Below are 16,818 nucleotides of genomic sequence, written 5' to 3' on the forward strand. Positions count from 1 at the left end.
TGTGCGGTTTTTTTTTAAAGATTAATTATAAATATAAGTAGGGTTTTTTTCATTGGGAAATGGAATAAAATTGATGAATGAGTGTTTGTTTGATATTATAGCAGTTTTACTTTTCAAAATATTTTTTAAATTACTTTCAATTTTTTAAAAATAAATTTATAATTTTTAGATGTTTTTTAATGGTTTTAATATACTAATAATAAAAATAAAAAATATATTTTATTGATAGATTTTTAATTAAAAAACATCAGCATTACATTACAAAACACACATTAAATTAAATCTTTGATGATAAAAGATACAGACAAAAAAATATCATATAAATAAAGACAAATAACTACTATATACATATAAAAAAAATAACTTTTGAAGTATTTAACTAACAACATATCGTATTTTTTTCATTTGTCTTGTAACTCTAAATATTTTTTAATAAATTGAAGAAATTTATTTTGCTTGCATTCCCTCCATTACCAACAAATGTCAGCACTCTCGTTATATTGATCAGCGAATATAGGGTGTCAATGCATTACCACGATAGACCCCAAAAACGCTGATATAAGAAGCTTGATCCAATCCAACTATTGGAGCTGGTTTTTTATTAATGTTGATATTCGGGTTAGTTTAAATGTATTTTACCTGATTTTATATGTTCTGAAGTTAATAATTATATAATTTTTTAATAATCATAAAAAAATTCAAATCGTAATTATTAAAAAATAAATTTAAAACCTGACTAGTTGCTTGCTCTTAAAATTATCATCTTTAGACAACGTTACACGCATGGAAGATATTATGATCTCAATCCCCGACGGCCTCTCATGCTTAACTCAAATGCTTGGGATTAATTGCAGGTGACTAAAAATAATCGAGAATGTGAAGATGGCGGCTAATGCGAGGGAGAGCGTATGAATCCATGAGAGCATACGCATTTGTGATAAAGCAAGGAGTCACTTCCACTCCACGAGCACGCAGGAATTGAGCACCGTGACAAAGCTCCTTGAAAACGTCGGATTAAGAGGAGGAGTGTATGCATTCCTGGCATTTGCTTACATAAGTTGCTTCCAAGTTGGGCGAGACAGCGACAAACACAACGCGTCTGGGAAATTAAAGATAACGAAACGTATGGACTTTCATCACGAGAAGCTTGCAATGATATGGATTCAATATCGATCAAAGCTAAGCATGTTGTTCTTCGTATGTGCTTGCTAGCTAGGAAAAGTCCAGAGGAAACTATATAATTCATGCATGCAAACATCACTCTTCTTTCTCTTCTCTCTATTGTTCTTCGTTCGCTCTTTCTTTTCTGCTGTTAATATCATATCATTGTTCTTCCCCCCCATATGGCATATAATTGCTTCACAGAAATGGATAAAGACGAGAATGAGTTAAAAGAAAAAGGATATAAACATCAAGAATATTCTATATTCTCTGAAATATATATATGTAATCAGTCTTTCCATCTCTATCTTCTTTTGAGAGTTTATTGCAAGCATTCCTTTTTTATATTGAATTATTGTTGTTGTTTTTCTATTTTATTTTTCATTGATATTTTATTTTTTAATTATATTATTAAATTAATAAAATTTATTAAATTTATTCGAGTTAATGACCACAATAATAAAAAAGTAAAGTTACTCTTCAAATAATTTCTAGCACTGGTAAATCACCGGGTATATAAATGATGATTTCAAATCCAAAAATTAATTGTACTTTGATGACTTTACGTAAAATAGAAATTGTTTTTCTGGGATGATAGTGAAAATATCGACAAATAAATTACTTTTGGTGTTACTCTATAAAACCTTGCATTAAATTTTCATTTTACACAACTCCTCTTTCAATTCTTTCAAAGTCACCGGAACCCTTTCACGTCAAGAGAGATTTATTGACGGCGAGCACCAATTGTGAGGATACTATCATTATTCAGCAACCATCAGTTTGTGCTCAGGCAAAGACAAATACGAAGGGTCCATGGTTTCATGAGGGAAGCTCAGAGACAGGGACAACGATGGAATCCTCAGAATCTTCTTTCTTCCAAAGCTTTATTTTTGGCTTAGATGACATCATTGGATCATCCAGATTGACAAGAATATATATATATATATATATATAGTAAAAATAGGAAAATGTTTTTTTCAAATATAAGAAATTTCATTGATAGGCCATTAATAAATAAATAAAAGGTTTTATAGCCTCAAATGAAATCCAAGACAAATAGAAAAAGAATTACGTTTAAAAAAATAAAAAAATGGGAGCAAAACAATTACATGGTATCAGAGACAAGGAAAAACAACCTGATTAATCTTTTAGATATCTAGTGGCGACCAAGTGCGGAAACATGAATTTTGAACTATTAAATAAATATATAAATATTTTTTAAAATTAATTATTAATTTATGTACATGAATTTTTGAAATTAACAATAAAGTTTTAATTCAAATATACTATCTAAAATATTAAAAAGATAAATTTGAAAGTACATAAAATTAAAATGAAAGTAAAAATAAACTCACTATTAAAGTTACATCTTTCAATATTTTGTGGAATATAATTCATCAATAATCGAATCTGAATCGATATTATAACAACCCCTCAACCGAGATAAAATAACAATTCCATGTTAACTGAAAAATAAAGTAATTAATTTTTTTTTTCTTCTCAATTCTTCCTTCCTTCACTTGATTCTTTCTTGGATTAATGTTTTATAAGCTGGACTCTGTAAGTTTACAAAGTTATTCTCTCACTTTTTTTATTTTTTTTCTTGGATATTTTTTATGTTTTTTCCTTACTTTTCTCTCTAACATTTTCTTTTCTTTCATTTTCTATTTTGCTTCTGTCTAGTCGGCAACATATAAAAGGAAGAAAGAACTGATTTGTTTTATTTTTTAATGGCAAATAACCATTTTACTCTTAATGAATCGTTTTGCTTTTACTTGACAATTTTTTTTTGTTAGTACTACGAAGCTTCGTCCATCCTAAAATTTTAACCAGATTTTATTCAATATATTTTAAGATCCCTCGTAAAATTCCAGCTCAATCTAATGGTCGGATTAAAAATTACACCCAATAACTAAAACTGGTTAAATTGTGAATTTTTATCAAATTTCTGAATTTCTTAAAAAATTTTAAAATTTTAAGCCAAACTAAAGCATCATTTTAGAAGGCTACACGTAAATTTTCATAATTTTTTGATAATTTAATTAAGAATTACAAATTATTTTTATATAAAACTAGTCAAAAAATATTGATAAAACCTTGACTTGGGCTACAGTCCACCTTAGCCAACATACCTCCGCCCTTGGTTGCGACCAGTAACTCTACTTGTTCGTAAACATTTTTTTTTTATAAAGGATTATTTGAGAGTATAATAATAATAATTTTTTAAAATGTTTTTTATTTGAAAATGTATCAAAATAAATTTTTTTAATTTTTTAAAAATTATATTTGACATCAACATATCAAAATGATATGAAAACACTAAAAATAATATTAATTTTAAAAAAAATAAAAAATTATTATTTTTAAAATATTTTTAAAATAAAAAACAAATATCACCTTAATCTATATAAATCCCATTCAATGAACCTCGACCGAAAACTCTTTACAAGCAAAAAAAAATCATAAATGTTTTTTTAAAAAATCAAGGGAGTGAGAAAAAAAAAACTTTATCAGTGGCAGGTTGAAGTAAACTAGAGAGAAAATATTGTGCCGTGACAAAATAAATAGAGGCAGTTGAGATATATTATTCATATATTTTTTGTTTTAAAATAATAAAAAATTATTTTAAAATTATTTTGGAGATATTTGTTTGCTTTCGTAGGCAAGTATATTTCTGCTTTTTATATTAGTTTTCTCTATCTCAAAAAGTTAATCAAATACAATATAATGTAATAAAGAAACCTAATTAGATTTTTTTTTTAATACATATTTGATGATTTCACCAATCTCATTTTTAATTTTTAAATTTAAATACAAAACTTTGAATTTTGATTTTAAATTTCAAGAAAATAATCAAAGTGAATTTTTTTAATTCTTGATATCATTATATTAACATTGAAAAAACATAAAAAAACACGTTTTCATTTGAAAAACAATTTTAAAAACATATTAAAAAACAAATTAAACTGCTAGTTATTTAAAATCTAACATATATAGATTGGGTTTTAATTAAAGAAGATATTGATCTAACAATTTTCCATGTACACAACTATATATATATATATATATATATATATATATATATATATATATAAGTACCAAAACAAATACATAAATTTAAGTTTCTACTAAATGTTATCTACTTAACTAAACAAGATAGTAGTGATAATTAATGCTTTAAATCATTTAATAATTAATTCTAGGTGGAGCTTTATCCATCACTCCCTCCCCTGGTTTGCCTCTCCTTTGGCCACCCATTTCCCTGCTCAATTTCATTCTCTAAGAATCTCAAATTTTACACCCCCCTCTCTCTCTCTCAAAATTTCCCATTTTGCACCCTCTTTTTCTTTGGTATTTCTTTGTGTGAGTTTTTCCAATCCGCGCCTCTCAATTGTCTTGCTCTTTTTATGCACAGATCTTATTTGTCCCCTGCACGAATCAAGGTCAAGATCGTTTCTTTTAGATTTTTTTTTATCGAGCTTGGTTTCCTTTGTTTTGAAAAAAAAAGATCAAATTTTGAGCTTAAATATCACTGTTTTTAGTTCTTTTCTTTCAATTTTTGATTTGGAAAAAATAGGGTTTTGGTGTTGCCAATTTGGGTTTTGTTGTTTGAATTTAGCAATTTGAGCTGATTCTAGTTACAGTGTATATTGGTATCTGGATATTGATCAAGGCATTAAAGTTTGGTTCTTTCCTTGTTATGTTTTTCAGGTATTCAATTTTTTCATCTATCATCAGCTTTTACTTCATTCAGGAATAATCTCTGAGTCTTTCAAAGCTCCAATTTTGGTGACTCAAAGCTCTTAGATTTGTGCTCGGCATCTTGGTCCGATTCAGGTATTTAATGCTCTTGTTAGATTCTTTTGTTTCCTTTCTTTTTTTGCTTGATATGTGTTGATCAAGGAAAAAGTTTCAATTTTTATGTTTCTATTGATAGTCTGGGAGAGTAGTATATTCTGTTAAATGTAGCATGGCCTGATTCAATTTTTAGCTAATTTTATTTTTGTAGATTTGATGTCGGGTATTATTGCAAAAAATGACAATAGGGTTTCCTTTTATGGACTTTTATAGTTGGTGAACAGAAATGAACTGTATGCAGCAAGTATATTTACTTTTTCATGATTTTATAAATGGGTTTGGTTGTAGTATTTAATTCAAGTGTGGGGCTAGCCATTTTTCGTTTGTTGGGCTTCCAGATTTTGTTAAAACATGTAATTAAATAGAGGGAAGATTTTAAGCCCCCCCCCCCCAAGTTCATCATGACTAGACACTCACATGTTTGCTAAGCTTTTGTTCCGTGCACGAGTGTTTAGTGTTACTGTCTGACCTTTCTGTGCATTGTCCCAATTTGTTTTGCTTCTACAATAGCTTAAATAATTTTTTTCCACCACATGCGTTGACTGGATTTAGATTTTATTCGTGTGAAGCATGCTATTTTCACCCCACTAGTTTTTGTAGTGAAAAAATAATGAATTTTTGGGAGGTGGAGTTCAAGCACAAAAAGTCGGAGAACAAAAGGCACTGCCTTTTTCATTTACTTGTTTTAATTTTGTTTCTGCATCTTCTTTTTCGTTCAGGTTCTCATCCTGCTGATTGAATGGTTCTGAGCTGTTTGATAGGGATTATCTGCGTGATTAGAAGGAGATGAGTCGTATGACAAGTGAGAGTGAGGATGGCATTGTCTCCAATAATCAGATTGAGTCGCCATTGGGTGAGGAAGGCAATTATTGTGGAAGTGCAAATGGAGGAGTTGTTCTTAAGAAAGGGCCATGGACTTCTGCCGAAGATGCAATTTTGATAGAATATGTGAAGAAGCATGGGGAGGGGAACTGGAATGCTGTTCAGAAGCACTCAGGGCTTTTCCGTTGTGGCAAAAGCTGCAGATTGCGATGGGCCAATCACCTAAGGCCTAATCTAAAGAAAGGAGCATTTACTCAAGAAGAAGAACAGCTAATCATTGAACTTCATGCAAAGATGGGAAACAAATGGGCACGAATGGCTGCACATGTAAGTTTATAATTATTGCTGTTGGGTATCCGTGCTGCACTGCTATCCTCTTTTCTTTGTATTTTGCTTCCATATGAATATTAACAGGAAAAGATGAGCTAAAAGCAGCATGGACCATAATTGAAACAATGTTACACGCTCTAGGTTTGTAGTTACATTTGACAATCTCAAAGATCAGATAGTTTAATATTTTTCTTCACAAAGTAGGCCCTTAAATTGCAAAGATGAGAATTCTCAAGGATCTGTCTTTTGTGGCCGTTATTGTGGGATATGATTACTCTTGGCTTCTTTATGGTCTCCTGCATCCGGGGATTTTAATTTTCTTGTAATAAGTTTTTATATTTCATCAATGATTAAAAAAAGACAACACATTAATCTGCAAATCCTTGTAATGTCAAGGAGCTCTTCATTGAGGTGTTAGATTCTGATGATCTGCAGTCAGGAGTCAGGGCCTAAATTGGTTATTGTGGATTTTTCAGCGTCCATTCATGTTTACAGGTTGAATATGTTGTGTGTAGATTTGTTGCAGTAATATTATTGATGAAAATTTTGTATCTCTGGCTAGTTTGCTTATGACAAATCATGGGGGGCTGTTGTTGGTTTCAAGGTCTCCTAAGTTAGTATTCTGAAAAAAAATTTGTAGCATCTTAACCTGTGCTAATTTTTTCTTTCTTTTGCTCCTTTCAGTTGCCTGGACGTACAGACAACGAGATAAAGAATTACTGGAATACTAGAATTAAGAGGCATCAACGGGCTGGCTTACCACTTTATCCACCTGAAGCCTCTTTGCAAGCGTTGCAGGAGAGTCAACGATGCTTGAACATTGACAGAATCGAGATTCGGAATAAAAGTCAGCATGATACCTTGCAGAGCAACAGTTATGGGATACCCAATGTCATGTTTGACAATTTAACGCCCAACCAAAGCATCTTACCTTATGTTCCTGAACTTCCTGATATTACTGCAAGCAGCATGCTGATGAAAGGTCTGAGCTCTTTTCAATATGGAAGCTTCATGTCACCAATAATGCACCGCCAGAAGCGTCTTCGAGAGGCAACATCCTTATTATCCAGTTTCGGTGGTGGCATGAAAAATGAGTTCCATTTGTTTGACCAGTTTCAGGATGTTGACGAAGCTGCTGAATCCTTTGGATTACCTTTTCCATTTGATTATGATTCTACCACCAAGAACCCAGAGTTTTTTGGTGAAAATCAGGGTAGCCATACCCTTGCTAATGGCAATTTCTCTGCTTCTAAGCCCACTTCTGAGGCTGTGAAGTTGGAGCTCCCTTCACTCCAATATTCAGAAACTGATTTAGGTGGCTGGGGTCCATCTTGTTCCCCATCACCTTTAATCGAGTCTGTTGATACTTTTATCCAATCTCCCCCTACCGGGACAGTTGAGTCTGATTGTCCATCACCACGTAATAGTGGCCTATTGGATGCTTTACTTCATGAGGCCAAAACTTTAAGCAGTGCAAAGAATCAATTATCTGACAAGAGTTCAAATTCATCCACTGTTACTCCTGGTGATGATGCAGACAGTTCTGCCCTTAATATTTGTGAGACAGAATGGGAAGACTATGGTCACCCCATTTCTCCTCTGGGTCATACTGCAACTTCCCTTTTCAGCGAGTGCACTCCCATCAGTGCCAATGAAAGTTCTTTGGATGAATCACCATCTTCCGAGACCTTTACTGGTAAGCATCCTTTTTCACATGAATTTATCAAGGATGATAGTCATAATCTATTTGTTGGAAGCAATGTCATGGGTTCGCCCAGTTATCTTTTATATTAAACTACAAGCTTGTTGAATGTTCCCAAAAAAAAATATTTTATCTTAACTATTTATCTCTCTTGGATTTTGCAAAATGCAAAACTCGGGTAATTCCAAACAACAGCGGAGAGGGATCAGAACTGGTTTATATGTTTATCTGTCTGCGCTTTCTCATTCATAAATCCGTTGTCATTTTCCAGTTATTTTTCAATTTTCTCCTCCTTGTCCTCATTTTCAAAAGCAAGACCCTTCACATATAATTTTCCTGGTTTTCCATTACAGGATCTAAACGTAAATTTGGACGTTCTGCAGAGTGCTATGTGAAATCAGAACCTGTTGATCAGACTTGGACTGCAGATAGAGAAAAAGAATCCTCTACCTGGTTGGATATTACTTCCCCTGATGCCTTACTTGATTCAGATTGGCTTGAACATGATTCTGCTTATGGAAAGGACCAAGTGATCGTGACTGATGCCATGGGAACCCTTCTTTGTGATGATTCGAGTAGTGAGTACAAGCAGATGGCTGCTGGAGCATCTGTAAATCACGGATGGGGACATAGTTCTTGTTCATGGAACAACATGCCTGCTGTCTATCAAATGTATGAACTCCCTTGAAGTTTGAAGTCTGCTATCCTTTTGATGATTTTGCTGCTTCATTCATGTCGATGATTTCTACAATCTAGGTAGTCACTTGGTCTGAGTACCTATTGAACCTAGAAAAGTTCAACCAGACTCGTGTTATGGTATGTTTCAGTCGGGGTTATTTCATTTCTGGTTTCATGAGACAAGGCAATGCATGTATGCCAATATCAAAACTTAGACAAAGTATACAAAATGCATTATGGCTTTTGCTAAATTTGTAGAATAACATGCACGTTCAGCTCAATGATTTTGGTTATTTGATGGACTTGATTTGGTTCCACTGATTTGATGGTTTTTGCTCTGATTCAACTTATTTTCTGCTGCATATTGAAGAGGTGTGCTCTGTATGCAATCTCCTTCTGAATTTTCAATTCATGTGTTATTACATCTTTGTTTAAGTGAGTATTGTGTACTTCAACTTCCATATTCTTATCTCCTTTAACCACATGAGAAATAAATAAAATGATGCAGGACAGAATAATATGAAGGTATAAAGAAGTAGAATTCCCTATAGAAATAGGAAAATTGAGAATGGAGAAAGAAACCTTATAGAAGAGGGTGAATCCCTGTAGAAGAGGCCCGAGTAATTGAAAGAAAATCCTATAGCAGAGAGTTCAAATAACCAGAAGAGGCATTCTCAGCTCTCAAATCTTAATTCATCATCAAAGTTGTCTCCATTCTACATAAGATATGGTGTTTATGTAGATATCATTATACCCTAGTGTCTTAAACTATATAGAAATTAAAAATCCTAATAAATATTATCTTTAATAATAACAACAAATTCCTAAAAAATTAACTAAATAATAATAAAACTCTGAACTTAATAAATTACAAACAAGTTATATTATATTATACTATATACTAAATAAACTGGGGTATGACTTACTTCCATTTCATATAATCATCAAAGGAGGAATATATTTTTTTAATTTTACTTTTTAATATTTAGTTAATTTGAAATTTAGCTTCATAATTTGTTGTGGTTTACTTTCTATGGAGTTATTGTAATCTCAAACAAATATCCTAATATTTAATTTGTATTTAATTTTGAAAATGGTTTGATTTTGTTACCTTATAATTAAGTAAAAAATAATTTTTAAAAAACAAAATTATTAAATCTAGTGGAGTCCATAACCTAAATCACGAGTTTAATATATTAAATTGCGAAGCTTGGTTCAACTTGATCTATCACTGTTTTAAAATTTTAAAAAATGTCATCTTAATTATTTTTATGAGCCAAATCAAATTTTATTACTGATTATCCGAGTTGTTTTTAGATTTGTTAAGTTGATTTGGTCAAAATGAATAATTTTTATATAATTTAATTTTAAACCTGAGCTAAACAATAATATACGTGAATAGATTTTAAGATGCTCGTTGGGTTAGATTTAATAACAATGACAAATAATTTACTATCTCCTTAGCAATGTTTTTTTACATATAATTTTTGTCTTATATAACCGGCGACATCGTGCTACTAAATAAATCAATAAGTAAACAATATTGTTCCTATGCTGCGACGACCTAATAATGCTTCAGCATAGTTTACCATTGATCAATGCTGCCTGAAGTTTTCTATTTGTAAACGTCAATTAGCTTGACTGGCAAAAATGGTCTCAGTTGCATTCTGCTTGGGGTTCTCAGTCACACCATTTCTATTTTGTCATGTCACAAGCTATAGGTTGCTCTTTTTCCTGCAATCCCTTTTATTATTACAAGCATGTCTGTGAACGCCAACAATCGCCTAGTCCACTAATAAAGACTTCTAATCCTTGCTTTATGCTTGAATTGGAGTGATCAAATCCTCTACGAGGTTTTTTGTAAATTCTAAACCCAACAGGCTCATCTAGTGCTATTAAACTTGGTTCGGCTAAACATGGCACCTTAATGACTCGTAGATCCGAGAACTAAACCAAATCAGGTTTTACCTCATGAATAATATTTTAATGGCCTGTATCAAACTGTCCAACAGCATTTTCTTCTTGGCCTGGTCAAAGGCGTGTCATTCGTGCTGGGACTAAATCATGCAGGGACTAAAAGATGCATGTGAAAACACATTACAAGATTTAAAACTTAAAAACCTAATCCAACAAAAAACAGTTACTGTCATATTACAAATTAGTAACATGTAACATGTAACAAGATAATCAACATGCATGGATTATCACAAGAAGCTGAAACCATTGGACAAAGTACCTAGCTAACCATCTCTCTATGAAGTGCGGCACCTCGACCTTAAGATGATCCACCGCAGTGCTTAATCTTCTTGAGGAAATGGCTAATATTGGAGGTGATGGTGAAAGTTTATTGGGGGTGATATGGTGGTGGAAGTCATAGACGCATGTCACCCATGCTACTGGTCGACATGCTGTCCGCAGTAAAGCTAGTAGACAAGGTTTCGGCGGTAGAACTTGTATCGCAATAATCTTGTGATTCATAGGAGTAGCCTGCACTGCTTGGTGAATCTGATTTTGCAGGGATTATCTCTCCAAGACTGCAGGTTGAGTTGCTTTCTATTATGTAGTTTAGGGCATAAACCACCTGTCATGTTGTTGAACGTCAAATGAGAACATTAAAACCCAGCACCAGAGTGGGGGGGGGGGGGGGATTGGGATTGTGTTGTTCTGCCATGGAGGCCTTAACCAACTGAAGTAGCTCATATGAAGCTGGGCCCAGTCATGGCAAATAAGGTAGCATATAACATACAAAATTTCAACGGGTAATGAAATAAAACCATTTCCTAAGGCCTCATTCAATAGTTTAAGCTTAGGTTTGGTGGTTGTTAGTGATTATCTCAAAACCTTTTTGACTAACCAGTCGGGTGTATAATGTAAAAGCTTTACCAAATAGCTTAAGGACAAGCCCGTGTCGTGATTGATCACAAAAGTCTGCCAATGCCTGTGCTTGGAGACTTAAAGATGAATTTGAAATGCCTGCCTAGTCACATTTTCATGTCTTTAAACTTATGATGAAGATCTTTGTCCCATGATATGAAACATTGCTGTTCCAGATTACCGAGTAAGAAAAGTTACCTTATTCATAGTTAATCGCTTCTGAGGATCCTTGCTGAGGCATTTTTCTGCTACTCGAACCATCCAAAAGAGTTGGTGGACATCGTGGGACTCTAAAAGATCCTCTCGTCAATTAAATCTGGGTAGTTTCTTTCTTTCAGCAGTGGCCTTGCCTGTAAGCAAAAATGAACTGATATGAGTAAGCCTTGAAAGGTATAAGAGCAACTAATAGAAGGCCCTTATGTTTCCAGTTTTCATGCTTGTGAGTGTGAGTGATGGAAGAATAACAGACGGATGCAATGCATGCCTTCAGTCGATAGAGCATTGAGGCTATTTACCCATCCTACAAGACTTTTTCCTGCTAGTTTCTTGTCTGTAATCTGTAGTCCTGTGATCAGCTGCAATAGCACCACCCCGAAAGAATAAACATCGGTCTTGGTTGACACTTTCCCACTTTCTGCATATTCTGGTGCCAAGTATCCAAGAGTTCCAACAACTCTTGTCTCCCAGGACTGCTCTGAATCTTCATATTGAGTTCTTGCAAGACCGAAATCTCCAAGCTAATTCAAGGAAAATGTTAGATGAAGTCTGATGTGGTGAGTTTCTTTGATTATTCATTAAGATTGAATAGTTCTTGCATATGATCTGATATTGCTGGGCCATTTCTTATGGCTAGTTAAACAATGGCTTAAACATTTCCAGCAAAGACTACTAGACTGATCAGATATTTACTTAATGATTTAATCGTTCTAGAAGCACAAAAGAAATAAGTTTCAAAATTTGAGAACAGTTTCTTAATATAAGTTCTCCGGCAGCATGATGGTCAGATCAATGATCAATGGGCCTATCAGCCAGCTTGGTTTGGTCTTCCTTCTGTAACGACTTCAGTAGATCAATGCATGGATGGTAAGAATGCATCAATTTAGAATTCCAAGGTCTTATAATATTACCAGTGCTTCATGATCATGGGTTATGAGAATGTTGTTTGGCCTCATATCTCTGTGGATAATATTGTTCTCGTGCAGATATTTTAGCCCTCTAGCAGCTCCCAAAGCTATCTTCATCCTCTTATCCCAAGTGAGAGGCTTGCGTGCATGTTCTGCATCAATTTAGCAAACATCACTATGTGTTAGGCTTCATTCTCTATTATTTGCATTATCGCGAATATCCAATGTATCCATAGTATTTCTAAGGATAAGAAAAATTAACTCCGGGGTCATTACATTCTTACTTGATAAATGTTGGTCCAGTGAACCATTGCACACATATTCATAAACAAGCAACCTGTCACTTCCTTCAGAACATGACCCTAACAACACCACCAAATTCTCATGTCGGACTTTGCTGAGGACTTCAACTTCAGACTTGAATTCCTTCTCTCCTTGGAAACTTGCACCATTGTGTTGCTTTACGGCAATTGCCAGCCCATCCAGGTAGCCTCTGTAGACAGAGCCAAAACCACCTTCCGAAAGGAATTTTGTTTGGGAAAATCCTTCTGTTGCAGCATGGATCTCTGCGTAGCTGAAGTCTCTCTTCCATCCTATCTTTGGCCGTCTATTCTTGCAAACTGAGCAAATGGAATTTCTGAATACCTCATCCTTAGGACTCCCTCCCTTCCAATCATCTATGTTCTTTTGTTCATTTGGGATCACTGCCTCCTTTTCCCTCTCTCAAACTCGGTACTTGCAGCGAGGGATCGTTTACCTGATGTGTCTTGTTCTGTGCTGGTAGTGTTTTTTTCTTCCTCTTGAAAATTCATGTAGGCTTGCTTTGCAGTTTTAAATGTAGAACTTGAAGTACATTGCTCATGATAAGCAGTTGTTGAGGTTGAAGATGAAGCTGATATCAGAGAAGAAATATGATAATAACTATCTGGAGGAGCAGATGAATAGACATAATGCAAAACTTTACACTCTTTGAAAAAAGCCATAGCTAGTCAAGTTTGTAAGAGTCCATAGATTCTAGGAGAATGTCAAGTAGGCATTTCATTAAAAATTGCTTGAATTGCAAACTATTGAGCTGGTGTTACCATTACCTTTCCCTATGACATTGGATCAAGAATAATATAGCCATACACGTAATTGGACTAAGAATATTGTCTACCTCAATGCAGGTTTCTTACGCAAAAGCAGATGAAAGCTCATTTATCAAAATCTTGATAATATTGAGAGATGGCAATGAAATAATTACCGCAGCCAGACCTTTTGCGCTTTGGGCTCCCTGGTATCATTTCATCATATGGTACCTTTTCTTCCTCTTGTTCATCCTTTTCTACTCCCTTGCCTTTGTCTTTTTCATCTACTTTTATTTTGTCTTCACTTTTGCTCTTAATTTTTGTTTCTGAAGTCACTTTTGTAATCTTTGGACCTCTTAGTTGTTCAATGGTGTTGTTATGCTTCATCCTTGATATCCCACATGGAAGATTTTCCATGAAGTATTTCTTGTCTCTCTTCATTTGCCTACAGAATATAGTGCATAGAAAAATGAATTAGAAGCCCTGGCAAATGAAAATAATCAGTATGGCTACTAAGCATAAAAGAATCATGCATGCATTGAGGCATTCACTATGATGGATATGCTCTTCCATTTGATCAAAAGCACAACACTCCACAGGATTAGCAACTTGAAATTATGACTCACCTGTCAAGGACCACCCATGTGGCCCTGAAATTTTTAGCAGCTTTTAGAGCAAGCTCCTTTGGATTAGGTCCAGCACGCACTTCTACAAGGAACTCAATCTGCCGACGAAAAAGATCCCATCAGTCGTACGGGCAACAAAGGTGAAATATTAGAACTGGTCCTGTAATGAGCTTTATCATAGGATTTCAGAACACCATCGAATCTTGAAGTAATTCAAATTATTCTCGAGTTGCCAATAGGCTCTCTAATTTGATAACATTTTACATGGAATAGAAGAGTTTGATATTGGAACATCAGGTGGAGAAAGATTTTTATAGTTGCTAAAGATCAAAACAACCAAAATCTGAAAACTGTTATATATTGTCAACTCTTCATTTCTATGGATCACTTCCTTCTCCTTCCCTCAGTAAATCATACTGAAGCTAAAACTCTCATAATACCAGGAAAATAACTTGCCTTACGACTAAGAAGCACGAAAAGCAAATAGAAAACAAGTACCTGTTCCTTTTCACATTGCTTAGCGATTTCTATAACTTCCACATTGTTAATGCACTCTTCTTTCCTTTTGGAAACTTCTTCTGCAATGAATTTTGGGTTTACCCCAAACATTGATCTTGATTCCACCTTGAACCTGTATCCCACTGGATAACGAAAGTTACAGAAGAAAAGGAAAGGGGAGATTAATTAGCGAAGTGAATTATAGAAGTGCTGGTGTGCAGCTTCTAGGATTAGTACAAGCAAAATGTAAGGGCACATATATATCTCTGAGAATGCTTCAAGGAACCCGTTTAGGAATGAAAAGATAAGGCACAAATTCTTACACAGGTTTTCACTTTCAGTGAAAGATAACGTCCTAGGATTATTAACCTGAGGAAAAGCTCCAAAGAGTATAATTGCATCTCCTGGATTAAGTGAAAATCCATGAAGGACCCATCTGATTGCAATCAGATTAATCTCCCGCGTTGCATCTTGGATCACCACTACTCTCTGAACATCTCCAGACATAATTTATCTTGCTGGATAGCTTACTTGGACATTCAGTCAGATAATCGTCCCTTACTCCCTTAACAGCATAACAAAAACATGCTATATAGCAGCGGCTACTTGGTAATTCTTTAGACTTTTCTCCCTGATAAAGTGGCTGATTCATAAAAAAAACTGTACAAATACAAACAACGGAGCACAATCTGTGCTAAACTATCTTAGTTTACTTAGATTTTGCTTCTTTAGTACTGTGCTAATCAATCCATGTTGGTCCTGTAGGGCTGTTCTATGCACTGAATGAGTTGAAATACTTGATTCAAGTTTTGAGCATTATTTATTCTCTTAAGAGTGCGGAAAGTGGAAACACAATCTGGCCAGTAAAGGCCAGGGACCACGCCAGCAGCAGGAGTATTATTTTCTGCTGCAGCTGCATGTGATGATCTAATTGACAAAAACCACAGAAACAAATCACAGTTTGGAGATTTTATAAAATGAAAACTTGAGATGGAATCTACTATCAAATACAGTCAAAGGAAACGAAATGGAATTGTAAGAAAATGATGGACAAACAACTAGAACTTGCAGTTACCAGATGTTTGTCACTGATGCTGCACCTGAACCAACAAGTTAAAAGGAAGATTCTAGAGGAAAGGAAAGGGTGGGTGGTGACTCCAAGCAAGCCCCTTTATAGTTACTTTGGACACACTCCGATATCGAAATACTGGTCTGGAAGTTTATTGTTTTGATCTTGATCCCTATGTTTGGCCCTTTGGCCTCAAGCCAGGAAAATGCTGCAATTTTGGCAATCACAAAGCTCGTTCTCGAAGATATCAGCCCTTCAGGGAAAATAATTTGTTTACTATTTTCTTTGTAGATTTAGCCGATAGGGACATTGCAATGGACAAGCCAGACTTGCTAATGGAAAATTAAAGTACAGCTATTGTAAAGCTGTTGCAGAAGTCTTAACCTTGTTGGCTGTCCATAGTAATTGTCTTACCGATATCAAGGAGATGGAAGTGCCTACATGTTTGATATTGTAATCAGATTCGTGCACAAATAACCATTTGTACTCGTTATGTCTGGAATCTGCAATGACAGTAGTTTTCTCTCCACACTCTGCAGTAAAATATTTAGCTAAGTGAAAGGAGCTCATGTTATTCATCTAGTACACTGAGAGTCTTACTGCTATTTGCTCGTTAGAGCAAACAAGTCAGGTTCATGCTTTCCTTTTTCTTCTTCCTGTGAAGTTTGCTGGTTTATTAGGGTTGAGTTTTCTGCGTTAACTTAGAAACATGGGCACAGGGTTACTCTCTACAAAATTCAACAACTAGGGTTTTTTCGAGTCAGCTTTCGCACCCCATGATTGATTCCCTCCGGATGTATTCATGAGAAATTCCTATCACACAACCTACCCTTGGATCCAAATGCAGAGAGCAAATCCACTTACTAACTCGTCCAGTTGTCCTGACACAGACACCAGACAAACTTTATTCTGTTTGATCAACCCTCTGCACGTAGGAATGAAAATCCAACTGATATTCATAAGCATACAGTAAGACATCTGGGAACCATTGATTTGGTGTATACGTAGG

At 34.5% G+C, this 16,818-nt stretch overlaps 1 protein-coding gene and 1 pseudogene across 2 annotated transcripts; one reads left to right on the top strand and one right to left on the bottom strand.

Annotated features, from left to right (window-relative positions):
* The first annotated feature begins 4,361 nt into the window (after positions 1 to 4,361).
* Positions 4,362 to 8,872, top strand: LOC133694596 (transcription factor MYB33-like). Of its 2 annotated transcripts, none has more exons than XM_062116179.1 (5): positions 4,362 to 4,604; positions 4,873 to 4,998; positions 5,781 to 6,168; positions 6,856 to 7,867; positions 8,227 to 8,872. In XM_062116179.1, exons 3-5 carry the CDS (start codon positions 5,806 to 5,808, stop codon positions 8,559 to 8,561), a joined length of 1,710 nt encoding a protein of 569 aa, XP_061972163.1. In that variant the 5' UTR covers positions 4,362 to 4,604; positions 4,873 to 4,998; positions 5,781 to 5,805; the 3' UTR covers positions 8,562 to 8,872. The 2 variants fall into 2 exon arrangements, with proteins under 2 accessions (XP_061972163.1, XP_061972155.1); XM_062116171.1 differs by having other exon boundaries at positions 4,363 to 4,604; positions 5,739 to 6,168.
* A 2,705-nt stretch (positions 8,873 to 11,577) lies between these two features.
* On the bottom strand, positions 11,578 to 13,578 carry LOC133687751 (probable serine/threonine-protein kinase PBL23; annotated as a pseudogene).
* Between the last annotated feature and the right edge of the window lie 3,240 nt (positions 13,579 to 16,818).

The sequence above is a fragment of the Populus nigra genome, chromosome 1 (genome assembly GCF_951802175.1).
Source record: "Populus nigra chromosome 1, ddPopNigr1.1, whole genome shotgun sequence".
Lineage (NCBI taxonomy): Eukaryota > Viridiplantae > Streptophyta > Magnoliopsida > Malpighiales > Salicaceae > Populus > Populus nigra.

Coding starts and splice junctions, on each gene's coding strand:
- LOC133694596 (XM_062116179.1), top strand. CDS start 5,806: ATGAGTCGTATGACAAGTGAGAGTGAGGATGGCATTGTCTCCAATAAT. Junction 6,169..6,855: donor GGGCACGAATGGCTGCACAT/GTAAGTTTATAA, acceptor TGCTCCTTTCAG/TTGCCTGGACGTACAGACAA. Junction 7,868..8,226: donor ATCTTCCGAGACCTTTACTG/GTAAGCATCCTT, acceptor TTTCCATTACAG/GATCTAAACGTAAATTTGGA.